Below are 27,946 nucleotides of genomic sequence, written 5' to 3' on the forward strand. Positions count from 1 at the left end.
CCTCTCTACCAGTCCCCATAATGGACACATTACCATGGCTAGCTCCCTCTCTACCAGTCCCCATAATGGACACATTCCCATGGCTAGCTCCCTCTCTACCAGTCCCCATAATGGACACATTCCCATGGCTAGCTTCCTCTCTACCAGTCCCCATAATGGACACATTCCCATGGCTAGCTTCCTCTCTACCAGTCCCCATAATGGACACATTCCCATGGCTAGCTCCCTCTCTACCAGTCCCCATAATGGACATATTCCCAGGGCTAGCACCCTCTCTACCAGTCCCCATAATGGACACATTCCCAGGGCTAGCTCCCTCTCTACCAGTCCCCATAATGGACACATTCCCATGGCTAGCTCCCTCTCTACCAGTCCCCATAATGGACACATTCCCATGGCTAGCTCCCTCTCTACCAGTCCGCATAATGGACACATTCCCATGGCTAGCTCCCTCTCTACCAGTCCCCATAATGGACACATTCCCATGGCTAGCTCCCTCTCTACCAGTCCCCATAATGGACACATTCCCATGGCTAGCTCCCTCTCTACCAGTCCCCATAATGGACACATTCCCATGGCTAACACCCTCTCTACCAGTCCCCATAATGGACACATTCCCATGGCTAGCTCCCTCTCTTCCAGTCCCCATAATGGACCCATTCCCATGGCTAGCACCCTCTCTACCAGTCCCCATAATGGACACATTCCCATGGCTAGCTCCCTCTCTACCAGTCCCCATAATGGACACATTCCCATGGCTAGCTCCCTCTCTACCAGTCCCCATAATGGACACATTCCCATGGCTTGCTCCCTCTCTACCAGTCCCCATAATGGACACATTCCCATGGCTAACACCCTCTCTACCAGTCCCCATAATGGACACATTCCCATGGCTAGCTCCCTCTCTACCAGTCCCCATAATGGACCCATTCCCATGGCTAGCACCCTCTCTACCAGTCCCCATAATGGACACATTCCCATGGCTAGCTCCCTCTCTACCAGTCCCCATAATGGACACATTCCCATGGCTAGCTCCCTCTCTACCAGTCCCCATAATGGACACATTCCCATGGCTAGCTCCCTCTCTACCAGTCCCCATAATGGACACATTCCCATGGCTAGCTCCCTCATTACCAGGCCCCATAATGGACACATTCCCATGGCTAGCTCCCTCTCTACCAGTCCCCATAATGGACCCATTCCCATGGCTAGCACCCTCTCTACCAGTCCCCATAATGGACACATTCCCATGGCTAGCTCCCTCTCTACCAGTCCCCATAATGGACACATTCCCATGGCTAGCTCCCTCTCTACCAGTCCCCATAATGGACACATTCCCATGGCTAGCTCCCTCTCTACCAGTCCCCATAATGGACACATTCCCATGGCTAGCTCCCTCTCTACCAGTCCCCATAATGGACACATTCCCATGGCTAGCTCCCTCTCTACCAGTCCGCATAATGGACACATTCCCATGGCTAGCACCCTCTCTACCAGTCCCCATAATGGACACATTCCCATGGCTAGCTCCCTCTCTACCAGTCCCCATAATGGACCCATTCCCATGGCTAGCTCACTCTCTACCAGTCCCCATAATGGACACATTCCCATGGCTAGCTTCCTCTCTACCAGTCCCCATAATGGACACATTCCCATGGCTAGCTCCCTCTCTACCAGTCCCCATAATGGACATATTCCCATGGCTAGCTCCCTCTCTACCAGTCCCCATAATGGACACATTCCCATGGCTAGCTCCCTCTCTACCAGTCCCCATAATGGACACATTCCCATGGCTAGCTCCCTCTCTACCAGTCCCCATAATGGACACATTCCCAGGGCTAGCACCCTCTCTACCAGTCCCCATAATGGACCCATTCCCATGGCTAGCTCCCTCTCTACCAGTCCCCATAATGGACACATTCCCATGGCCATCTCTCTGGGTCCAGGTCCACATTTGCAGCAAATATTCCCATAGCTTAGCATTTCTTAAGACAGCTGCCTATGGCTGTATTGCTAAACATAGGTCACTACTTCAAATGTCAAAAGTAGTGCTCAATATATAGGGAATAGGGCTCTGGTCTAAAGTAGTGCACTAGGTAGGGAATAGGGTGCCATAGGGCTCTGGTCTAAAGTAGTACACTAGGTAGGGAATAGGGTGCCATAGGGCTCTAATCTAAAGTAGTGCACTATATATAGGGAATAGGGTGCCATAGGGCTCTAGTCTAAAGTAGTGCACTATATATAGGGAATAGGGTGCCATAGGGCTCTGGTCTAAAGTAGTGCACTATAAAGAAAATAGGGTGCCACTTGGGATGCTTCCTGTTGTATCAACACTTACAGCCTCTGTAGTCCAGTGTACAGCTCCATGTCCACATCTCTCAGAGTCTGCAGTCCTGTCCAGTTCTCTATGTGTCTGAAACAGAGGAACAAATCATTTTCATTCATCTACGGAGCAGCAGTAACAGGGCAGCAGCCGTCGTTATGGAGCAGCAGTAACAGGGCTGCAGCCGTCGTTATGGAGCAGCAGTAACAGGGCAGCAGCCGTCGTTATGGAGCAGCAGTAACAGGGCTGCAGTCGTCGTTATGGAGCGGCAGTAACAGGGCTGCAGCGGTCGATATGGAGCAGCAGTAACAGGGCAGCAGCCGTCGTTATGGAGCAGCAGTAACAGGGCTGCAGCCGTCGTTATGGAGCAGCAGTAACAGGGCAGCAGCCGCCGTTATGGAGCAGCAGTAACAGGACAGCAGCCGTCGTTATGGAGCAGCAGTAACAGTGCAGCAGCCGTCGTTATGGAGCAGCAGTAACAGGGCAGCAAACGTCGTTATGGAGCAGCAGTAACAGGGCAGCAGCCGTCGTTATGGAGCAGCAGCCGTCGTTATGGAGCAGCAGTAACAGGGCAGCAGCCGTCGTTATGGAGCAGCAGTAACAGGGCAGCAGCCGTCGTTATGGAGCAGCAGTAACAGGGCTGCAGTCGTCGTTATGGAGCGGCAGTAACAGGGCTGCAGCGGTCGATATGGAGCAGCAGTAACAGGGCAGCAGCCGTCGTTATGGAGCAGCAGTAACAGGGCTGCAGCCGTCGTTATGGAGCAGCAGTAACAGGGCAGCGTTATGGAGCAGCAGTAACAGGACAGCAGCCGTCGTTATGGAGCAGCAGTAACAGTGCAGCAGCCGTCGTTATGGAGCAGCAGTAACAGGGCAGCAAACGTCGTTATGGAGCAGCAGTAACAGGGCAGCAGCCGTCGTTATGGAGCAGCAGCCGTCGTTATGGAGCAGCAGTAACAGGGCAGCAGCCGTCGTTATGGAGCAGCAGTAACAGGGCAGCAGCCGTCGTTATGGAGCAGCAGTAACAGGACAGCAGCCGTCGTTATGGAGCAGCAGTAACAGGGCAGCAGCCGTCGTTATGGAGCAGCAGTAACAGGGCAGCAGCCGTCGTTATGGAGCAGCAGTAACAGGGCAGCAGCCGTCGTTATGGAGCAGCAGTAACAGGGCCGCAGCCGTCGTTATGGAGCAGCAGTAACAGGGCCGCAGCCGTCGTTATGGAGCAGCAGTAACAGGGCAGCAGCCGTCGTTATGGAGCAGCAGTAACAGGGCTGCAGCCGTCGTTATGGAGCAGCAGTAACAGGGCCGCAGCCGTCGTTATGGAGCAGCAGTAACAGGGCCGCAGCCGTCGTTATGGAGCAGCAGTAACAGGGCAGCAGCCGTCGTTATGGAGCAGCAGTAACAGGGCAGCAGCCGTCGTTATGGAGCAGCAGTAACAGGGCAGCAGCCGTCGTTATGGAGCAGCAGTAACAGGACAGCAGATGTCGTTATGGAGCAGCAGTAACAGGACAGCAGCCGTCGTTATGGAGCAGCAGTAACAGGACAGCAGCCGTCGTCATGGAGCAGCAGTAACAGGACAGCAGCCGTCGTTATGGAGCAGCAGTAACAGGACAGCAGCCGTCGTTATGGAGCAGCAGTAACAGGGCAGCAGCCGTCGTTATGGAGCAGCAGTAACAGGACAGCAGCCGTCGTTATGGAGCAGCAGTAACAGGACAGCAGCCGTCGTCATGGAGCAGCAGTAACAGGACAGCAGCCGTCGTTATGGAGCAGCAGTAACAGGACAGCAGCCGTCGTTATGGAGCAGCAGTAACAGGGCTGCAGCCGTCATTATGGAGCAGCAGTAACATGGCAGCAGCCGTCGTTATGGAGCAGCAGTAACAGGACAGCAGCCGTCGTTATGGAGCAGCAGTAACAGGGCAGCAGCCGTCGTTATGGAGCAGCAGTAACAGGGCAGCAGCCGTCGTTATGGAGCAGCAGTAACAGGGCTGCAGCAGTCGTTATGGAGCAGCAGTAACAGGGCAGCAGCCGTCGTTATGGAGCAGCAGCCGTCGTTATGGAGCAGCAGTAACAGGGCAGCAGCCGTCGTTATGTAGCAGCAGTCGTCGTCATGGAGCAGCAGCCGTCGTTATGGAGCAGCAGTAACAGGGCTGCAGCCGTCGTTATGGAGCAGCAGCCGTCGTTATGGAGCAGCAGTAACAGGGCAGCAGCCGTCGTTATGGAGCAGCAGCCGTCGTTATGGAGCAGCAGTAACAGGGCAGCAGCCGTCGTTATGGAGCAGCAGCCGTCGTTATGGAGCAGCAGCCATCGTCATGGAGCTGCAGCCGTCGTTATGGAGCAGCAGTAACAGGGCAGCAGCCGTCGTTATGGAGCCGCAGCCGTCGTTATGGAGCAGCAGCCGTCGTCATGGAGCAGCAGCCGTCGTCATGGAGCAGCAGCCGTCGTCATGGAGCAGCAGCCGTCGTCATGGAGCAGCAGTAACAGGGCAGCAGCCGTCGTTATGGAGCAGCAGCCGTCGTTATGGAGCAGCAGTAACAGGGCAGCAGCCGTCGTTATGTAGCAGCAGTCGTCGTCATGGAGCAGCAGCCGTCGTTATGGAGCAGCAGTAACAGGGCTGCAGCCGTCGTTATGGAGCAGCAGCCGTCGTTATGGAGCAGCAGTAACAGGGCAGCAGCCGTCGTTATGGAGCAGCAGCCGTCGTTATGGAGCAGCAGTAACAGGGCAGCAGCCGTCGTTATGGAGCAGCAGCCATCGTCATGGAGCTGCAGCCGTTGTTATGGAGCAGCAGTAACAGGGCAGCAGCCGTCGTTATGGAGCCGCAGCCGTCGTTATGGAGCAGCAGCCGTCGTCATGGAGCAGCAGCCGTCGTCATGGAGCAGCAGCCGTCGTCATGGAGCAGCAGTAACAGGGGAGCAGCCTTCGTTTTAGACACATTAGTGTCTTAAGCAAAAGTTTTTTAATCCATTTTCATTTAAATTTAAATTATGTTACAGAGCTGTTATTCTGTTGGTTACTAATAGATGCACTAGAGACGAGGAGAGAGATGAATATATTAAAACGGTTTAATTTTATCCTGAGTTTAGGTTTAGTTTAGTTTATCTTGTAGGTTATTTCCCTGACATCTGGAATCAAGGACTCATAACCCCAATCTTTTAAGAACGGAGACAAATTTGACCCAAACATTTACAGAGGCATATGTGTGAACAGTAACCTGGGGAATGTTTTCTGTAGTATTATAAATGTAAGAGTTCTAAACTTCCTTAATAAGCACAATGTCTTGAGTAAAAGCCAAATTGGATTTATACCAAAACATCGAACGACTGATCATATTTACACCCTACACACCCTGATAGATAAACATGTCCACCAAAATAATACTAAAATGTACGCTTGCTTTGTCGACTTCCAAAAAGCATTTGATTCTATTTGGCATACAGAACTGTTCTACAAAGTTATTGAAAGTGGTGTAGGGGGTAAAACATATAACATAATTAAATCAAAATATACTGGCAATATGTGAAGCATCATAATTGGCAAGCAAATAACATCATTCTTTAACCAGGGCCGGGGCCTTCGCCAGGGTTGCAATCTGAGCCCTGCACTCTTCAATATTTACGTCAGAACATCCAATCAATCAGATCAAAACAAATTACAACAAAGTCGGAAAAAAAATACATTCAAAAAGCACAAAGCAAAATGCAGTGATATCTGGCCCTACATCGACAGTACACCGTGGCTAACTATTTGACCAAGGTTACTGATCAAAACCTTAGAAAAACCTTCACAAAGTACAGGCTCATTGAGCACAGCCTTGCCATTGAGAAGGGTAGACACAGGAAAACCTGGCTCCCTGTAGAGGAAAGGCTGTGCAACCACTGCACCACAGCAGAACCCGAGACAAAGCTGCATTAGAGAGTGTCATTTCCCCAAATTTGAAACCCTTATTCAAGGTTTCAAAGACCTCTCTGATGAGAGTAGGCTACCCGTCCTGTTGGGGGAGGACGCAGAGAGCTGTGGGTTGGCAGCGCACTACATTGCTGCCTGCCATAAGATGAGGGACAGTGTCTGACAGACCAATCAACCTGCACATGTACTCTACTGTATGCTTATTGTTATTGTTGAATGTATGGTTATTTTGACACTTGGTTATTGTTGTTACTGTTGTCCTGTTGACAATTTTTATTCTCATTTTATTTTTATATTGTAAATATCCAAAATAAGCTTTGGCAATATGTACATTGTTACGTCATGCCAAAAAAGCGAATGAATTGAAGAATGAAGGGAGAGAGAGAGAGAGAGAGAGAGAGAGAGAGAGAGAGAGAGAGAGAGAAAGGTACAACCATAATGTACAGTATGTATCCCTGTGTTCTGTGTGGTCCAACGGTTAGTGTGGTGGACCTCGGATCACATGTCCAGTCTAGACTACTAGAGTCAGCATGGTTCACATGTCCAGTCTAGACTACTAGAGTCAGCATGGATCACATGTCCAGTCTAGACTACTAGAGTCAGCATGGTTCACATCTGGATCACATGTCCAGTCTAGACTACTAGAGTCAGCATGGATCACATGTCCAGTCTAGACTACTAGAGTCAGCATGGTTCACATCTGGATCACATGTCCAGTCTAGACTACTAGAGTCAGCATGGATCACATGTCCAGTTTAGACTACTAGAGTCAGCATGGTTCACATCTGGATCACATGTCCAGTCTAGACTACTAGAGTCAGCATGGTTCACATCTGACTCACATGTCCAGTCTAGACTACTAGAGTCAGCATGGATCACATGTCCAGTCTAGACTACTAGAGTCAGCATGGTTCACATCTGACTCACATGTCCAGTCTAGACTACTAGAGTCAGCATGGTTCACATCTGGATCACATGTCCAGTCTAGACTACTAGAGTCAGCATGGTTCACATGTCCAGTCTAGACTACTAGAGTCAGCATGGTTCACATGTCCAGTCTAGACTACTAGAGTCAGCATGGTTCACATCTGGTTCACATGTCCAGTCTAGACTACTAGAGTCAGCATGGTTCACATCTGGATCACATGTCCAGTCTAGACTACTAGAGTCAGCATGGTTCACATCTGGATCACATGTCCAGTCTAGACTACTAGAGTCAGCATGGTTCACATATGACTCAAATGTCCAGTCTAGACTACTAGAGTCAGCATGGTTCACATGTCCAGTCTAGACTACTAGAATCAGTATGGTTCACATCTGGATCACATGTCCAGTCTAGACTACTAGAGTCAGCACGGTTCACATCTGGATCACATGTCCAGTCTAGACTACTAGAGTCAGCATGGTTCACATCTGGATCACATGTCCAGTCTAGACTACTAGAGTCAGCACGGTTCACATCTGGATCACATGTCCAGTCTAGACTACTAGAATCAGTATGGTTCACATCTGGATCACATGTCCAGTCTAGACTACTAGAGTCAGCATGGTTCACATCTGGATCACATGTCCAGTCTAGACTACTAGAGTCAGCATGGTTCACATCTGGATCACATGTCCAGTCTAGACTACTAGAGTCAGCATGGTTCACATATGACTCAAATGTCCAGTCTAGACTACTAGAGTCAGCATGGTTCACATGTCCAGTCTAGACTACTAGAGTCAGCATGGTTCACATCTGGATCACATGTCCAGTCTAGACTACTAGAGTCAGCATGGTTCACATCTGGTTCACATGTCCAGTCTAGACTACTAGAGTCAGCATGGTTCACATCTGGATCACATGTCCAGTCTAGACTACTAGAGTCAGCATGGTTCACATCTGGATCACATGTCCAGTCTAGACTACTAGAGTCAGCATGGTTCACATCTGGATCACATGTCCAGTCTAGACTACTAGAGTCAGCATGGTTCACATGTCCAGTCTAGACTACTAGAGTCAGCATGGTTCACATGTCCAGTCTAGACTACTAGAGTCAGCATGGTTCACATCTGGATCACATGTCCAGTCTAAACTACTAGAGTCAGCATGGTTCACATCTGGACCACATGTCCAGTCTAGACTACTAGAGTCAGCATGGTTCACATGTCCAGTCTAGACTACTAGAGTCAGCATGGTTCACATGTCCAGTCTAGACTACTAGAGTCAGCATGGTTCACATCTGGACCACATGTCCAGTCTAGACTACTAGAGTCAGCATGGTTCACATATGACTCAAATGTCCAGTCTAGACTACTAGAGTCAGCATGGTTCACATCTGGATCACATGTCCAGTCTAGACTACTAGAGTCAGCATGGTTCACATCTGGACCACATGTCCAGTCTAGACTACTAGAGTCAGCATGGTTCACATCTGACTCAAATGTCCAGTCTAGACTACTAGAGTCAGCATGGTTCACATCTGGATCACATGTCCAGTCTAGACTACTAGAGTCAGCATGGTTCACATCTGGATCACATGTCCAGTCTAGACTACTAGAGTCAGCATGGTTCACATCTGGACCACATGTCCAGTCTAGACTACTAGAGTCAGCATGGTTCACATCTGACTCACATGTCCAGTCTAGACTACTAGAGTCAGCATGGTTCACATCTGGATCACATGTCCAGTCAAGACTACTAGAGTCAGCATGGTTCACATCTGGATCACATGTCCAGTCTAGACTACTAGAGTCAGCATGGTTCACATCTGACTCACATGTCCAGTCTAGACTACTAGAGTCAGCATGGTTCACATCTGGATCACATGTCCAGTCTAGACTACTAGAGTCAGCATGGTTCACATCTGGATCACATGTCCAGTCTAGACTACTAGAGTCAGCATGGTTCACATCTGGATCACATGTCCAGTCTAGACTACTAGAGTCAGCATGGTTCACATCTGGATCACATGTCCAGTCTAGACTACTAGAGTCAGCATGGTTCACATCTGGATCACATGTCCAGTCTAGACTACTAGAGTCAGCATGGTTCACATCTGGACCACATGTCCAGTCTAGACTACTAGAGTCAGCATGGTTCACATCTGACTCACATGTCCAGTCTAGACTACTAGAGTCAGCATGGTTCACATCTGGATCACATGTCCAGTCAAGACTACTAGAGTCAGCATGGTTCACATCTGGATCACATGTCCAGTCTAGACTACTAGAGTCAGCATGGTTCACATCTGACTCACATGTCCAGTCTAGACTACTAGAGTCAGCATGGTTCACATCTGGATCACATGTCCAGTCTAGACTACTAGAGTCAGCATGGTTCACATCTGACTCATGCCCTTCTGAATCACAAACTCTCCTACCATTCCCGTCTCCTCTTCACTGTCCCAATAAAATAAATAAATAAAAACCCACCCAAAGATATGGAATATGAGCATCAAGCATTACAAATACTAAATACACAACCTTAGGTGTTCTGAACTTGTCTGTAAACAGGACAAACATGATCATGTTGTGATAACTATAGTCTAGTGAGGTCTGCCGGGGTAACCCGCAGTCGGAGCTCTGACGGGGTAGTCCCCAGTCTGCGCTCTGACGGGGTAGCCCCCAGTCTGCGCTCTGCAGGGGTAGTCCCCAGTCTGCGCTCTGCCGGGGTAGCCCCCAGTCTGCGCTCTGCAGGGGTAGCCCCCAGTCTGCGCTCTGCAGGGGTAGCCCCCAGTCTGCGCTCTGCCGGGGTAGCCCTCAGTCTGCGCTCTGCAGGGGTAGCCCCCAGTCTGCGCTCTGCAGGGGTAGCCCCCAGTCTGCGCTCTGCCGGGGTAGCCAGCAGTCTGCGCTCTGCCGGGGTAGCCAGCAGTCTGCGCTCTGCCGGGGTAGCCCTCAGTCTGCGCTCTGCCGGGGTAGCCCTCAGTCTGCGCTCTGCAGGGGTAGCCCTCAGTCTGCGCTCTGCCGGGGTAGCCCCCAGTCTGCGCTCTGACGGGGTAGCCCCCAGAGTGCGCTCTGACGGGGTAGCCCCCAGTCTGCGCTCTGACGGGGTAGCCCCCAGTCTGCGCTCTGCCGGAGTAGCCCCCAGTCTGCGCTCTGCCGGGGTAGCCCCCAGTCTGCGCTCTGCCGGGGTAGCCCCCAGTCTGCGCTCTGCCGGGGTAGCCCTCAGTCTGCGCTCTGCAGGGGTAGCCCTCAGTCTGCGCTCTGCCGGGGTAGCCCCCAGTCTGCGCTCTGCCGGGGTAGCCCCCAGTCTGCGCTCTGCCGGGGTAGCCCTCAGTCTGCGCTCTGCCGGGGTAGCCCCCAGTCTGCGCTCTGCCGGGGTAGCCCCCAGTCTGCGCTCTGCCGTGGTAGAGAGCATGAACAATACACGCTTCGTGATTCGTTATAAATTCACAGGACATAACATTTAATTAACATACTGTATAATCACCATGGAAACACAAAGTTCCTGTACCCATATCCCCAACACAGTGGATTTGATGAGGCTGGTGATTTGACTGAAATGTCTTCTTAAAGGGACTTTAATGTTAAATAAATTGAATCACAGACGGTAATTTCCCTTTCTCATGCTAATCACGCCGAGCACCTTTGTCAAGTAATCTTAATATTAGCTGTAGGAGACTTTTATCACCTGCTATTAAAATGAATGGTAATATATATTTATCATATTTCTAAATACGTCCTTGAGGTTGACTCTCAAAATTATGACCTGAGATCAAGTGACTACGTTTAGAGACATCTGGGAGGTTCCACCGTCACTTAATGTTACATATACTGTGTATATACTGTAGAGGAATACTGTTATATATACTGTAGAGGCATACTGTTATATATACTGTAGAGGAATACTGTTATATATACTGTAGAGGAATACTGTAGAGGAATACTGCTATATAAACTGTAGAGGAATACTGTTATATATACTGTAGAGGAATACTGTTATATATACTGTAGAGGAATACTGTTATATATATACTGTAGAGGAATACTGTTATATATACTGTAGAGGTATACTGTTATATATACTGTAGAGGAATACTGTAGAGGAATACTGTTATATATACTGTAGAGGAATACGGTTATATTAATACTGTGTATATACTGTAGAGGAATACTGTTATATATACTGTATATATACTGTAGAGGAATACTGTTATATATACTGTCGAGGAATATTGTAGAGGAATACTGTTATATATACTGTGTATATACTGTAGAGGAATACTGTAGAGGAATACTGTTATATATACTGTGTATATACTGTAGAGGAATACTGTTATATATACTGTAGAGCAGGGGTGTCAAACATACGGCCCGCGGGCCGGAACCGGCCCCCAAGGAGGTTCGATCAGGCCCGCAGGATAATTTGAAAGTGGAAAAAATGCATAAAAGACATGGAATTAATATTTTTAATTCGCTGCAATTCATGGATTATCCGCTAAGGGGCGCACTCTTTCCATCAGAGTAGAAGACAAGCCGCATCACTGAGACAGACTGAAAACAGCAGACGGTATCAATGCGCCATCTGCTGCTTGTTACGACGTTGTTAATACCTTGGTCTCTACCTCTCCGCTACACCCTCATTAGCCAAAATGTCGTTATCCAAACGGAGAAAAGTAGATAAGGAGTGTAGAATTTTCAAAGAAAAATACAAGTCCAGACTAGACTAACACCTTTAAAATGCTGCCTTAGATACTGTTTGCATTGAAAGAATACAGCTCTGTGAAGATGAATCCTTACTGTGGTGATTTAAAAAATGTGCACTTTAATGTTAGTCAGCAGCTTCAAAACAAAAGTTGTGTGATGGAATTCTACTGTTCATACAACTCCATAAATTTTCAGTATGTATTGTATGTGTATGTATGTTTCATGTATGAAGTTTACAGATTTACAGGACAGGCGAACACTTTCTTCATTACACATTTAAAATCACTCTCCTTAGTTTGTAAGGTGTACGCAGGGATTACATTTAGATTTTATATGCGTATGTGTAAGTGGTTTAAAAATTCCTTTCTTTAAAAGTCTCATTTAATCTTAAAGTGCATTACTATATTTTTCAGTACCAATTAAAGTTTTGTGCCTTTGTACAATCAGTGGGATCAGTTGCAATGCATATTTGTGAATGATAAAAGTAAATTGCACATTTGTCTAAGGAAATATGAGGTGTTTCATGAAATGTTTTGTAAAAGGATAGTTCATTAAATTTCAATATTTTCCTAATGTTCTTGTGCTTCTTTACACCAATACAAAGGAAAGACATGATATTTTGGTTATTTATAGCAGAGTATGGTATAATTTTAATGGTCCGGCCCACTTGACATCTCCCTAGGCCGTATGTGGCCCACGATGCGAAATGAGTTTGACACCCCTGCTGTAGAGGAATACTGTTATATATATACTGTGTATATACTGTAGAGGAATACTGTTAAATATACTGTATATATACTGTAGAGGAATACTGTTATATATACTGTAGAGGAATACTGTTATATATACTGTAGAGGAATACTGTTATATATACTGTATATATACTGTAGAGGAATACTGTTATATATACGGTAGAGGAATACTGTTATATATACGGTAGAGGAATACTGTTATATATACTGTATATATACTGTAGAGGAATACTGTTATATATACTGTATATATACTGTAGAGGAATACTGTTATATATACGGTAGAGGAATACTGTTATATATACGGTAGAGGAATATTGTTATATATACTGTAGAGGAATACTGTTATATATACTGTATATATACTGTAGAGGAATACTGTTATATATACTGTATATATACGGTAGAGGAATACTGTTATATATACTGTATATATACGGTAGAGGAATACTGTTATATATACTGTATATATACTGTGTCAAAGGCTTTATTTGACAATTACATGAAGTTGATGCAAAGAGTCAATATTTGCAGTGTGGACCCTTCTTTTTCAAGACCTCTGCAATCTGCCCTGGCATGCTGTCAATTAACTTCTGGGCCACATCCTGACTGATGGCAGCCCATTCTTGCATAATCAATGCTTGGAGTTTGTCAGAATTTGTGGGGTTTTGTTTGTCCACCCGCCTCTTGAGGATTGACCACAAGTTTTTAATGGGATTAAAGTCTGGGGAGTTTCCTGACCATGGACACAAAATATCGATGTTTTGTTCCCCGAGCCACTTAGTTATCACTTTTGCCTTATGGCAAGGTGCTCCATCATGCTGGAAAAGGCATTGTTCGTCACCAAACTGTTCCTGGATGGTTGGGAGAAGTTGCCCTCGGAGGATGTGTTGGTACCATTCTTTATTCATGGCTGAGTTTTTCGGAAAAAATTGCAATTGATTGCAATTAATTGCAATTCATCTGATCACTCTTCATAACATTCTGGAGTATATGCAAATTGCCAACATACAAACTGAGGCAGCAGACTTTGTGAAAATTAATATTTGTGTCATTCTCAAAACTTTTGGCCACAACTGTACACCGACTTCCTGTTAAGGCTCGGGCTGATTTCAAGGTTTTACTGCTAACCTAGAAAGCATTACATGGGCTTGCTCCTACCCATCTCTCCGATTTGGTCCTGCCGTACATGCCTACACGTACGCTACGGTCACAAGACGCAGGCCTCCTTACTGTCCTTAGAATTTCTAAGCAAACAGCTGGAGGCAGGGCTTTCTCCTATAGAGCTCCATTTTTATGGAATGGTCTGCCTACCCATGTGAGAGACGTAGACTCGGTCTCAACCTTTAAGTCTTTATTGAAGACTCATCTCTTCAGTAGGTCCTATGATTCAGTGTAGTCTGGACCAGGAGTGTGAAGGTGAACGGAAAGGCTGTCTTCACTACACATCCCTCTGACTTTATGTTGCTGTCCTCACTACACATCCCTCTGACTTTATGTTGCTGTCCTCACTACACATCCCTCTGACTTTATGTTGCTGTCCTCACTACACATCCCTCTGACTTTATGTTGCTATCCTCACTACACATCCCTCTGACGTTATGTTGCTGTCCTCACTACACATCCCTCTGACTTTATGTTGCTGTCCTCACTACACATCCCTCTGACTTTATGTTGCTGTCCTCACTACACATCCCTCTGACTTTATGTTGCTGTCCTCACTACACATCCCTCTGACTTTATGTTGCTGTCCTCACTACACATCCCTCTGACTTTATGTTGCTGTCCTCACTACACATCCCTCTGACTTTATGTTGCTGTCCTCACTACACATCCCTCTGACTTTATGTTGCTGTCCTCACTACACATCCCTCTGACTTTATGTTGCTGTCCTCACTACACATCCCTCTGACGTTATGTTGCTGTCCTCACTACACATCCCTCTGACTTTATGTTGCTGTCCTCACACACACCCCTCTGACTTTATGTTGCTGTCCTCACTACACATCCCTCTGACTTTATGTTGCTGTCCTCACACACATCCCTCTGACTTTATGTTGCTGTCCTCACTACACATCCCTCTGACTTTATGTTGCTGTCCTCACCACACATCCCTCTGACTTTATGTTGCTGTCCTCACACACGTCCCTCTGACTTTATGTTGCTGTCCTCACACACGTCCCTCTGACTTTATGTTGCTGTCCTCACACACGTCCCTCTGACTTTATGTTGCTGTCGTCACACACGTCCCTCTGACTTTATGTTGCTGTCGTCACACACGTCCCTCTGACTTTATGTTGCTAGCGTAGCCTTCAGGCTAGTCAGTCACGTCCCTCGTTCTAGTTCTCAAAGCATCTTCTGATTATTAAGATACAGATGCCTCATTAGTATGCGTGTTCCCTCTCCTCTCCTCCCCCTCCTCCCCTCCCACCACCCCCCTCCTCTCCTCCCCCTCCTCCCCTCCCACCACCCTCCTCCCCCTCCTCCCCTCCCACCACCCTCCTCCCCCTCCTCCCCTCCCACCACCCCCCTCCTCCTCCCCCCCCCCTCCTCACCTCCCACCCCCCTCCTCTCCTCCCCCTCCTCCCCTCCCACCACCCTCCTCCCCCTCCTCCCCTCCCACCACCCTCCTCCCCCTCCTCCCCTCCCATCACCCCCCTCCTCCTCCCCCCCCCCTCCTCCCCTCCCATCTGCCCCCCTCCTCTCCTCCACCTACCTCCCCTCTACTCTCTTCTATACCATCCTCTTCTCTTCTCTCCTCTCCAATCCCCTCTTGTCCTCTTGCTATGTTCTCCTCTCCTCCTCTCCTCTCCTCTTCTCTCCTCTCCAATCCCCTCTTGTCCTCTTGCTATGCTCTCCTCCTCTCCTCTTCTCTCCTAATTCTCACATGTTGAAGCTGACCTAGTTACAACAAAGACAGCCTCATGCAAACTTGATGATATGCATTTAACACAGAATGTACAGTGTCACTACCGAGCTGACAAGGTCTCCTCCATTTACACTACAGGCCTTAGGGATGGCTGATGAGCAGAAGAGGTCTCCTCCACTACACTACAGGCCTTAGGGATGGCTGATGAGCAGAAGAGGTCTCCTCCACTACACTACAGGCATTAGGGATGGCTGATGAGCAGAAGAGGTCTCCTCCACTACACTACAGGCCTTAGGGATGGCTGATGAGCAGAAGAGGTCTCCTCCACTACACTACAGGCCTTAGGGATGGCTGATGAGCAGAAGAGGTCTCCTCCACTACACTACAGGCCTTAGGGATGGCTGATGAGCAGAGGAGGTCTCCTCCACTACACTACAGGCCTTATGGATGGCTGATGAGCAGAAGAGGTCTCTCCACTACACTACAGGCCTTAGGGATGGCTGATGAGCAGAAGAGGTCTCCTCCACTACACTACAGGCCTTAGGGATGGCTGATGAGCAGAGGAGGTCTCCTCCACTACACTACAGGCCTTAGGGATGGCTGATGAGCAGAAGAGGTCTCCTCCACTACACTACATGCCTTAGGGATGGCTGATGAGCAGAAGAGGTCTCCTCCACTACACTACAGGCCTTAGGGATGGCTGATGAGCAGAGGAGGTCTCCTCCACTACACTACAGGCCTTGGGGATGGCTGATGAGCAAAAGAGGTCTCCTCCACTACAGGCCTTAGGGATGGCTGATGAGCAGAAGAGGTCTCCTCCACTACACTACAGGCCTTAGGGATGGCTGATGAGCAGAAGAGGTCTCCTCCACTACACTACAGGCTTTAGGGATGGCTGATGAGCAGAGGAGGTCTCCTCCACTACACTACAGGCCTTATGGATGGCTGATGAGCAGAAGAGGTCTCTCCACTACACTACAGGCCTTAGGGATGGCTGATGAGCAGAGGAGGTCTCCTCCACTACACTACAGGCCTTAGGGATGGCTGATGAGCAGAAGAGGTCTCCTCCACTACACTACAGGCCTTAGGGATGGCTGATGAGCAGAAGAGGTCTCCTCCACTACACTACAGGCCTTAGGGATGGCTGATGAGCAGAGGAGGTCTCATCCACTACACTACAGGCCTTATGGATGGCTGATGAGCAGAAGAGGTCTCTCCACTACACTACAGGCCTTAGGGATGGCTGATGAGCAGAAGAGGTCTCCTCCACTACACTACAGGCCTTAGGGATGGCTGATGAGCAGAAGAGGTCTCCTCCACTACACTACAGGCCTTAGGGATGGCTGATGAGCAGAAGAGGTCTCTCCACTACACTACAGGCCTTAGGGATGGCTGATGAGCAGAAGAGGTCTCCTCCACTACACTACAGGCCTTAGGGATGGCTGATGAGCAGAAGAGGTCTCCTCCACTACACTACAGGCCTTGGGGATGGCTGATGAGCAGAAGAGGTCTCTCCACTACACTACAGGCCTTAGGGATGGCTGATGAGCAGAAGAGGTCTCCTCCACTACACTACAGGCCTTAGGGATGGCTGATGAGCAGAAGAGGTCTCCTCCACTACACTACAGGCCTTAGGGATGGCTGATGAGCAAAAGAGGTCTCCTCCACTACAGGCCTTAGGGATGGCTGATGAGCAGAAGAGGTCTCCTCCACTACACTACAGGCCTTAGGGATGGCTGATGAGCAAAAGAGGTCTCCTCCACTACAGGCCTTAGGGATGGCTGATGAGCAAAAGAGGTCTCCTCCACTACAGGCCTTAGGGATGGCTGATGAGCAGAAGAGGTCTCCTCCACTACACTACAGGCCTTAGGGATGGCTGATGAGCAGAAGAGGTCTCCTCCACTACACTACAGGCTTTAGGGATGGCTGATGAGCAGAGGAGGTCTCCTCCACTACACTACAGGCCTTATGGATGGCTGATGAGCAGAAGAGGTCTCTCCACTACACTACAGGCCTTAGGGATGGCTGATGAGCAGAGGAGGTCTCCTCCACTACACTACAGGCCTTAGGGATGGCTGATGAGCAGAAGAGGTCTCCTCCACTACACTACAGGCCTTAGGGATGGCTGATGAGCAGAAGAGGTCTCCTCCACTACACTACAGGCCTTAGGGATGGCTGATGAGCAGAGGAGGTCTCATCCACTACACTACAGGCCTTATGGATGGCTGATGAGCAGAAGAGGTCTCTCCACTACACTACAGGCCTTAGGGATGGCTGATGAGCAGAAGAGGTCTCCTCCACTACACTACAGGCCTTAGGGATGGCTGATGAGCAGAAGAGGTCTCCTCCACTACACTACAGGCCTTAGGGATGGCTGATGAGCAGAAGAGGTCTCTCCACTACACTACAGGCCTTAGGGATGGCTGATGAGCAGAAGAGGTCTCCTCCACTACACTACAGGCCTTAGGGATGGCTGATGAGCAGAAGAGGTCTCCTCCACTACACTACAGGCCTTGGGGATGGCTGATGAGCAGAAGAGGTCTCTCCACTACACTACAGGCCTTAGGGATGGCTGATGAGCAGAAGAGGTCTCCTCCACTACACTACAGGCCTTAGGGATGGCTGATGAGCAGAAGAGGTCTCCTCCACTACACTACAGGCCTTAGGGATGGCTGATGAGCAGAAGAGGTCTCCTCCACTACAGGCCTTAGGGATGGCTGATGAGCAGAAGAGGTCTCCTCCACTACACTACAGGCCTTAGGGATGGCTGATGAGCAGAAGAGGTCTCCTCCACTACAGGCCTTAGGGATGGCTGATGAACAGAAGAGGTCTCCTCCACTACACTACAGGCCTTAGGGATGGCTGATGAGCAGAAGAGGTCTCCTCCACTACACTACAGGCCTTAGGGATGGCTGATGAGCAGAAGAGGTCTCCTCCACTACACTACAGGCCTTAGGGATGGCTGATGAGCAGAAGAGGTCTCTCCACTACACTACAGGCCTTAGGGATGGCTGATGAGCAGAAGAGGACTCCTCCACTACACTACAGGCCTTAGGGATGGCTGATGAGCAGAAGAGGTCTCCTCCACTACACTACAGGCCTTAGGGATGGCTGATGAGCAGAAGAGGTCTCCTCCACTACACTACAGGCCTTAGGGATGGCTGATGAGCAGAAGAGGTCTCCTCCACTACAGGCCTTAGGGATGGCTGATGAGCAGAAGAGGTCTCCTCCACTACACTACAGGCCTTATGGATGGCTGATGAGCAGAAGAGGTCTCCTCCACTACACTACAGGCCTTAGGGATGGCTGATGAGCAGAAGAGGTCTCCTCCACTACACTACAGGCCTTAGGGATGGCTGATGAGCAGAAGAGGTCTCCTCCACTACAGGCCTTAGGGATGGCTGATGAGCAGAAGAGGTCTCCTCCACTACACTACAGGCCTTAGGGATGGCTGATGAGCAGAAGAGGTCTCCTCCACTACACTACAGGTCTTAGGGATGGCTGATGAGCAGAAGAGGTCTCCTCCACTACACTACAGGCCTTGGGGATGGCTGATGAGCAAAAGAGGTCTCCTCCACTACAGGCCTTGGGGATGGCTGATGAGCAGAAGAGGTCTCCTCCACTACAGGCCTTGGGGATGGCTGATGAGCAAAAGAGGTCTCCTCCACTACAGGCCTTATGGATGGCTGAGGAGCAGAAGAGGTCTCCTCCACTACACTACACGTCTTAGGGATGGCTGATGAGCAGAAGAGGTCTCCTCCACTACAGGTCTTAGGGATGGCTGATGAGCAGAAGAGGTCTCCTCCACTACACTACAGGCCTTGGGGATGGCTGATGAGCAAAAGAGGTCTCCTCCACTACAGGCATTGGGGATGGCTGATGAGCAGAAGAGGTCTCCTCCACTACACTACAGGCCTTATGGATGGCTGATGAGCAGAAGAGGTCTCCTCCACTACAGGCCTTGGGGATGGCTGATGAGCAGAAGAGGTCTCCTCCACTACACTACAGGCCTTAAGGATGGCTGATGAGCAGAAGAGGTCTCCTCCACTACACTACAGGCCTTAGGGATGGCTGATGAGCAGAAGAGGTCTCCTCCACTACACTACAGGCCTTAGGGATGGCTGATGAGCAGAAGAGGTCTCCTCCACTACACTACAGGCCTTATGGATGGCTGATGAGCAAAAGAGGTCTCCTCCACTACAGGCCTTGGGGATGGCTGATGAGCAGAAGAGGTCTCCTCCACTACAGGCCTTATGGATGGCTGATGAGCAGAAGAGGTCTCCTCCACTACGGGCCTTAGGGATGGCTGATGAGCAGAAGAGGTCTCCTCCACTACACTACAGGCCTTAGGGATGGCTGATGAGCAAAAGAGGTCTCCTCCACTACAGGCCTTAGGGATGGCTGATGAGCAGAAGAGGTCTCCTCCACTACACTACAGGCCTTAGGGATGGCTGATGAGCAGAAGAGGTCTCCTCCACTACACTACAGGTCTTAGGGATGGCTGATGAGCAGAAGAGGTCTCCTCCACTACACTACAGGCCTTAGGGATGGCTGATGAGCAGAAGAGGTCTCCTCCACTACACTACAGGCCTTAGGGATGGCTGATGAGCAGAAGAGGTCTCCTCCACTACACTACAGGCCTTAGGGATGGCTGATGAGCAGAAGAGGTCCACCCACAGATCCAGACAGCTGTTGATGAATCAAGGAAACCAGAAAACAAACAATTCGCTCTGAAAGAAGAAAACGCCTCCTTGATCATTATCGTGGCCCTATCAAGATCTGTTAACTATCAGTTACAACTTCTTACAAGATGCTTTTAAGACGCTCCCTCCCCTCTACTCCTTCCCTCCCTCCCCTCTACTCCTTCCCTCCCTCCCCTCTACTCCTTCCCTCCCTCCCCTCTACTCCTTCCCTCCCTCCCCTCTACTCCTTCCCTCCCTCCCCTCTACTCCTTCCCTCCCTCCCCCATCTACTCCCTCCCTCCCTCCCCTCTACTCCCTCCCCTCTACTCCCTCCCTACGCTCTACTCCCTCCCTACGCTCTACTCCCTCCCTCCCTCCCTACGCTCTACTCCCTCCCTCCCTCCCCTCTACTCCCTCCCTCCCTACCTACCTTCTACTCCCTCCCTACCCTCTACTCCCTCCCTACCCTCCCTACCCTCTACTCCCTCCCTACCCTCTACTCCCTCCCTACCCTCTACTCCCTCCCTACCCTCTACTCCCTCCCTCCCCTCTACTCCCTCCCTACCCTCTACTCCCTCCCTCCCCTCTACTCGCTCTACTCCCTCCCCTCTACTCCCTCCCTCCCCTCTACTCCCTCCCTCCCCTCTACTCCCTCCCTCCCTACGCTCTACTCCCTCCCTCCCCTCTACTCCCTCCCTCCCCTCTACTCCCTCCCTCCCCTCTACTCCCTCCCTCCCTACTCCCTCCCTCCCCTCTACTCCCTCCCTCCCCTCTACTCCCTCCCTACCCTCTACTCCCTCCCTCCCCTCTACTCCCTCCCTCCCTACCTTCTACTCCCTCCCTCCCCTCTACTCCCTCCCTACCCTCTACTCCCTTCCTACCTTCTACTCCCTCCCTCCCCTCTACTCCCTCCCTACCCTCTACTCCCTCCCTACCTTCTACTCCCTCCCTACCTTCTACTCCCTCCCTATGCTCTACTCCCTCCCTCCCTCCCTACCTTCTACTCCCTCCCTACCCTCTACTCCCTCCCTACCTTCTACTCCCTCCCTCCCCTCTACTCCCTCCCTACCCTCTACTCCCTCCCCTCCCTCCCTACCCTCTACTCCCTCCCTCCCTACCCTCTACTCCCTCCCCTCCCTCCCTACCCTCTACTCCCTTCCTCCCTACCCTCTACTCCCTCCCCTCCCTCCCTACCCTCTACTCCCTCCCCTCCCTCCCTACCCTCTACTCCCTCCCCTCCCTCCCTACCCTCTACTCCCTCCCCTCCCTCCCTACCCTCTACTCCCTCCCTCCCTACCCTCTACTCCCTCCCTCCCTACCCTCTACTCCCTCCCCTCCCTCCCTACCCTCTACTCCCTCCCCTCCCTCCCTACCCTCTACTCCCTCCCCTCCCTCCCTACCCTCTACTCCCTCCCCTCCCTCCCTACCCTCTACTCCCTCCCCTCCCTCCCTACCCTCTACTCCCTCCCCTCCCTCCCTACCCTCTACTCCCTCCCCTCCCTCCCTACCCTCTACTCCCTCCCCTCCCTACCCTCTACTCCCTCCCTCCCTACCCTCTACTCCCTCCCCTCCCTCCCTACCCTCTACTCCCTCCAAAAGGGTTCCACATGGAACTAAAAGGGTTCTACCAGGGTTCTACCAGGGTTCTTCTATAGCCGAAGAACCGTTTTTAGTTCTAGATATCACCTTCCTTCTAAGAGTGTACCAGGAGATGTAAGAGAGACTAATCTGCAGCCCAAATGGCTCCCTATTCCCTATATAGTGCACTACTTTAGACCAGAGCCCTATTCCCTATATAGTGCACTACTTTAGACCAGAGCCCTATGGCACCCTATTCCCTATATAGTGCACTACTTTAGACCAGAGCCCTATGGCACCCTATTCCCTATATAGTGCACTACTTTAGACCAGAGCCCTATAGAACCCTATTCCCTATATAGTGCACTACTTTAGACCAGAGTCCTATGGCACCCTATTCCCTATATAGTGCACTACTTTAGACCAGAGCCCTATAGAACCCTATTCCCTATATAGTGCACTACTTTAGACCAGAGCCCTATGGCACCCTATTCCCTTTATAGTGCACTACTTTAGACCAGAGCCCTATGGCACCCTATTCCCTATATAGTGCACTACTTTAGACCAGAGCCCTATGGCACCCTATTCCCTATATAGTGCACTACTTTAGACCAGAGCCCTATAGAACCCTATTCCCTACATAGTGCACTACTTTAGACCAGAGTCCTATGGCACCCTATTCCCTTTATAGTGCACTACTTTAGACCAGAGCCCTATGGCACCCTATTCCCTATATAGTGCACTACTTTAGACCAGAGCCCTATGGCACCCTATTCCCTATATAGTGCACTACTTTAGACCAGAGCCCTATAGAACCCTATTCCCTACATAGTGCACTACTTTAGACCAGAGTCCTATGGCACCCTATTCCCTTTATAGTGCACTACTTTAGACCAGAGCCCTATGGCACCCTATTCCCTACATATTGCACTACTATAGACCAGAGACAAATGGAACTTATGGAGAATAGGGTGGGGTTTAGGACACAGCTATGCTTTCTCAGCTCCTCTACTCCCTCCCTCCCTCCCCTCTACTCCCTCCCCAAAAGCAGTGCACTATAAAGGGAATAGGGTCCCATTTGGGACGCAGACAGGGACTCTTAATGGTCTCATGAAGCAGCCGCAGCCTCTCAGTGTCTCCAACACTTCAACAGAGCAGAGCTGCGTGTACAAGTTCAGCTGCCCTCTACTCCCTCCCTCCCCTCTACTCCCTCCCTCCCTCCCCTCTACTCCCTCCCTCCCTCCCCTCTACTCCCTCCCTCCCTCCCCTCTACTCCCTCCCTCCCTCCCCTCTACTCCCTCCCTCCCTCCCCTCTACTCCCTCCCTCCCTCCCTCCCCTCTACTCCCTCCCTCCCTCCCCTCTACTCCCCCCCTCCCTCCCCTCTACTCCCCCCCTCCCTCCCCTCTACTCCTTCCCTCCCTCCCCTCTACTCCTTCCCTCCCTCCCCTCTACTCCTTCCCTCCCTCCCCTCTACTCCCTCCCCTCTACTCCCTCCCTCCCTCCCCTCTACTCCCTCCCTCCCTCCCCTCTACTCCCCCCCCCCCTCCCCTCTACTCCCTCCCTCCCCCCCCCCTCCCTCCCTCCCCTCTACTCCCTCCCTCCCTCCCCTCTCCTCCCCCCCTCCCTCCCCTCTACTCCTTCCCTCCCTCCCCTCTACTCCTTCCCTCCCTCCCCTCTACTCCTTCCCTCCCTCCCCTCTACTCCTTCCCTCCCTCCCCTCTACTCACTCCCTCCCTCCCCTCTCCTCCCTCCCCTCCTCTACTCCCTCCCTCCCTCCCCTCTACTCCCTCCCTCCCTCCCCTCTACTCCCTCCCTCCCTCCCCTCTACTCCCTCCCTCCCTCCCCTCTACACTTCAACAGAGCAGAGCTGCGTGTACAAGACTTCAGCTGCCTGCTGTCTAGAAACAAAGTTCTCTGCTTTCCACATGAAGCCTCTCACTGAACAGAGATTATTCTGGGGAAAATTACTGTGAAAAACACCAGTGGGAAAATACAGTGTTAGTTTTCATACACTAGTGAAAATACACGGTAGCCTAGTGTCCCAAGTCCTCTAGTTTTCATACACTAGTGGGAATACACGGTAGCCTAGTGTCCCAAGTCCTCTAGTTTTCATACACTAGTGGGAATACACGGTAGCCTAGTGTCCCAAGTCCTCTAGTTTTCATACACTAGTGGGAATACACGGTAGCCTAGTGTCCCAAGTACTCTAGTCTTCATACACTAGTGGGAATACACGGTAGCCTAGGATCCATAGTCCTCATACACTAGTGGGAATACACGGTAGCCTAGTGTCTCTAGTCCTCTAGTTTTCATACACTAGTGGGAATACACAGCAGCCTAGTGTCACAAGTTCTCTAGTTTTCATACACTAGTGGGAATACACGGTAGCCTAGTGTCCCAAGTCCTCTAGTTTTCATACACTAGTGGGAATACACGGTAGCCTAGTGTCCCAAGTACTCTAGTCTTCATACACTAGTGGGAATACACGGTAGCCTAGGATCCATAGTCCTCATACACTAGTGGGAATACACGGTAGCCTAGTGTCTCTAGTCCTCTAGTTTTCATACACTAGTGGGAATACACGGTAGCCTAGTGTCCCAAGTCCTCTAGTTTTCATACACTAGTGGGAATACACGGTAGCCTAGGATCCATAGTCCTCATACACTAGTGGGAATACACAGCAGCCTAGTGTCACAAGTTCTCTAGTTTTCATACACTAGTGGGAATACACAGCAGCCTAGTGTCACAAGTTCTCTAGTTTTCATACACTAGTGGGAATACACGGTAACCTAGTGTCCCAAGTCCTTCTAGTTTTGGAATGGGTACCTGGTGGTGTTACCGTTTCATATTCCCTCAAATTGTCAGTACCACAGATCAAGACAGGGAGAAAATGTGTGCAGAGAGAGAAAGGGATAGAGAGATAGAGAGACAGACAGAGAGAGAGAGAAACACAGAGAGAGAGAGAGAGAGAGAGAGAGGGGGAGAGAGAGAGAGGGGGGGAGAGAGAGAGAGAGAGAGGGGTGGGGGGGAGAGAGAAACGGAGAGAGAGAGAGAGAGAGAGAGAGAGAGAGAGAGATTATTATTTGTCATTGTTTTAATTGTATTACAATGTATATTGTATACATTGTTGCTTTGGCAATATTGACACAATGTTTTTCATGCCAATAAAGCAGCTTGAATTTGAATTTGAATTTGAATTTGAGAGAAACGGAGAGAGAGAGAGAAACGGAGAGAGAGAGAGAGAGAAACGGAGAGAGAGAGAGAGAGAAACGGAGAGAGAGAGAGAGAGAGAGAAACGGAGAGAGAGAGAGAGAGAGAGAGAAACGGAGAGAGACTACATTATAATCCCTCGTACTCAGAGTGCCCAAGTGCCGGCCGGATAACGCGAGTCCGTTCCGCTAACAGTGGGAGCTGTCCAGCCAACACGGTGCTGAAAACCAAGCCGCGTTCTCTGCCTCCAGGCTGTACTGAGCTAACTGCAGCTGTGTTAGCAGCGAAGGACTGAGCCAGCCCTGCGGCCACGCATACTGCTCAATCACGTGTTTAGCTATTGCGTTGATAAATCCATTAGAAATACCTCCGGATTTTTTAAAGGCGGAACCCCAAGCCGCTGCATGATTTCAAGCATTATAACGTGTTTCCTCCATTCGCTACAAGGCTACCTACCATGTAGCGGTCTGGGCAGGTGACGAGCATAATGAGCCCACTCACACAACATCAGCCGTTATCTGTTCGAGAGATGAGGAGAGAGAGAGGGGAGAGAGAGAGAGAGGGGAGAGAGAGAGGGGGGAGAGAGAGGGGGGAGAGAGAGGGGAGATGGGGTGAGAGAGGGGGAGAGAGGGGAGAGAGAGGGGAGAGAGAGGGGAGAGATGGGGTGAGAGAGGGGGAGAGAGGGAGAGAGAGAGGGGAGAGATGGGGTGAGAGAGGGGGAGAGAGAGGGGAGAGAGAGGGGAGAGAGAGGGGAGAGATGGGGGAGAGAGGGGGAGAGAGAGGGGAGAGATGGGGTGAGAGAGGGGGAGAGAGAGAGGGAGAGATGGGGTGAGAGAGGGGGAGAGAGAGGGGAGAGAGAGGGGAGAGATGGGGGAGAGAGGGGGAGAGAGAGGGGAGAGATGGGGTGAGAGAGGGGGAGAGAGAGAGGGAGAGATGGGGTGAGAGAGTAGGCAACCCAAACGTTGCCTAAGCTTAGCTCCTCAGATGTCATTCACTCCATAACAAGCGATTGACTTTCAACGAATCACATCACATTAATGGTCTTTATGCGTCTGCCGAGTTTGTCAGTCATAATATAGCCACCCTTCTTATAAAACATCACAGCCTTGAGTTGACTTTTCACAACAACAAAAAGCTATGTGATGTCTGCTCTGCTGTGGAATCAACACCAGTACCGGATCACTGCTCCAACTCATCAGAGTCGAGAGAGAGAGGGAGAGAGAGAAGAGAGAGAGGGGGAGAGAGGGAGAGAAGAGCGAGAGAGAGAAGTGGATGACTGCGGGGATGATGATGACGTGAAGAGAGAGAAAATACACCGACTTCGGCTAGAAAGGAAAGGAAAGGAAAGGAAAGGAGAGGAAAGGAGAGGAGAGGAAAGGAGAGGAGAGGAAAGCCTCCGAGAGACGTGCGCGTCATCCGTGCTCTGTGTGTTCTATTTAAAACAGACGGTTATTTTCTAAGACGTATATAGTCGGTCCGTCGGTAAATGGCAGAAAAATCAACATGTAACCAACACCATGTCTTTCATGGAGGCTCACTCTTCTTCATCGTATATCACAGCATTTTATCTACACAGAATTGTGACAATAATTCTAATTTTAAGTGTTTTAACCGGTATTTTACCGTGTTACCATAGACTACTGTCATGTTACAAAGAAAAAGTTTATATTTGGTCACGTTCCACCTCTTCGCGTTGAGGATGGATGCATCGGCTAATTACAGGCTAATGGTTTGGTATAAAACGAATACAACTAAGCCACTAAAAGACAACAATACCTTTGTATAAATATCGGGGCCAATATCATCTGACATATTTGCTGTGAGCTGAACATTACGGATTTAAATCGACGTCTTGTAGTCGAGTAGCCTTTAGGTTACAGGAGTGTAACTCAATTATTATGACGGAATGATATTCCGGGTATGAGGGAGACAGAGCGGGTTCCCAACTCATACGGCATTTATGACCAATAAGGACATGACTAGCTAGGCAATGGATAGTTAGACACTTCACACATCAAACATTTTTCATTTTACTGCAAGGCAGTCTAGGCTACTTACATGGACGAGATATTCTTGAAAAGCTCAGCTATATCGACACTGCTATTGCCTGAGCTCCCGGTGTCTTGGAGAACCAGCAAAGGGAAGAATCTCCCGTTGTCGGACTTATTGCAATATATCTCGGTGAGCGAGCAGCTGCAGGTTGGCGGACAGTCCAGCATCGAGCTGAGATAGTCCTGGAACACACAGAACAGAAACAACACGCTCCGACAGCATATCCTGCTCCAGGACGACCACAGATCCATGACTCGGTCCAGAAAGGGGGTTTATCCAGAAAATAAGTCTTCGTTTGTGGGCTAGAGTAGAATTGTAGATATGACTGCGTGTCAGTATGGAGGCTATGTGACCGTGCGAGGACGCCGCACGGAGAGCCTGACCATGCGTGTAAAGGAAGGTATGCCTGTATGTATGTTCGCTTCTGTAGTGTACTTGTGGTCTCCCGTTTTCCAAGACCCCGATGAGGAAAATAAAAAAACGTTATACGATAAAGATACGAAAGCGTAAAATGCACAGCCTCCGTTCTCTTTTAACTGCCGTGTAGTGTATTCTAGGTTCCCCGGTCGTGTCTGTACGCTTGTAACGTTACCGGGCTCCAAGTTCTCCACGGTCGGACTCGTCGTAGCAAGGAGGACTAGGGCCCTGGCACTTGAAGGGAAAACGAACAGAGCAGAAGTTGGTACCAAGCATCAAGTCCCTCCTACTGGCAGGGTCGTATCTGACACCTGGGAATACCGGAGATTATCATCCATGAACATAAACCGGAAAGTATTCAGACCCCTTCCCCACATTTTGTTACATTACAGCCTTATTCTAAAACTGATTAAATAAAAAAAAATCCTCATCAATCTACTCACAATACACCATAATAACAAAGCGGAAACAGTTTTTTAGATTTATTTGAAAATATACTAAAAATAAACAAATACAGAAATACCTTATTTACATAAA

The 27,946-nt window shown here is 49.9% G+C and overlaps 1 protein-coding gene across 2 annotated transcripts in view; it reads right to left on the reverse strand.

The window, feature by feature from the left end:
- Positions 1–27,719, reverse strand: part of ntrk3b (neurotrophic tyrosine kinase, receptor, type 3b) — a 162,640-nt gene extending 134,921 nt beyond the window's left edge. For both annotated transcript variants that reach the window (XM_071400341.1, XM_071400340.1), the window contains exons 1-2: positions 26,999–27,719; positions 2,339–2,413 (exon numbers count right to left, since the gene is read on the reverse strand). In XM_071400341.1, coding sequence (XP_071256442.1) covers positions 2,339–2,413; positions 26,999–27,243 — 320 coding nt within the window. In that variant the 5' untranslated portion in view covers positions 27,244–27,719. The remainder of the gene's footprint in view (positions 1–2,338; positions 2,414–26,998) is intronic.
- Positions 27,720–27,946: the final 227 nt, after the last annotated feature.

The sequence above is a fragment of the Salvelinus alpinus genome, chromosome 5 (genome assembly GCF_045679555.1).
Source record: "Salvelinus alpinus chromosome 5, SLU_Salpinus.1, whole genome shotgun sequence".
Classification (NCBI taxonomy): Eukaryota; Metazoa; Chordata; class Actinopteri; order Salmoniformes; family Salmonidae; genus Salvelinus; species Salvelinus alpinus.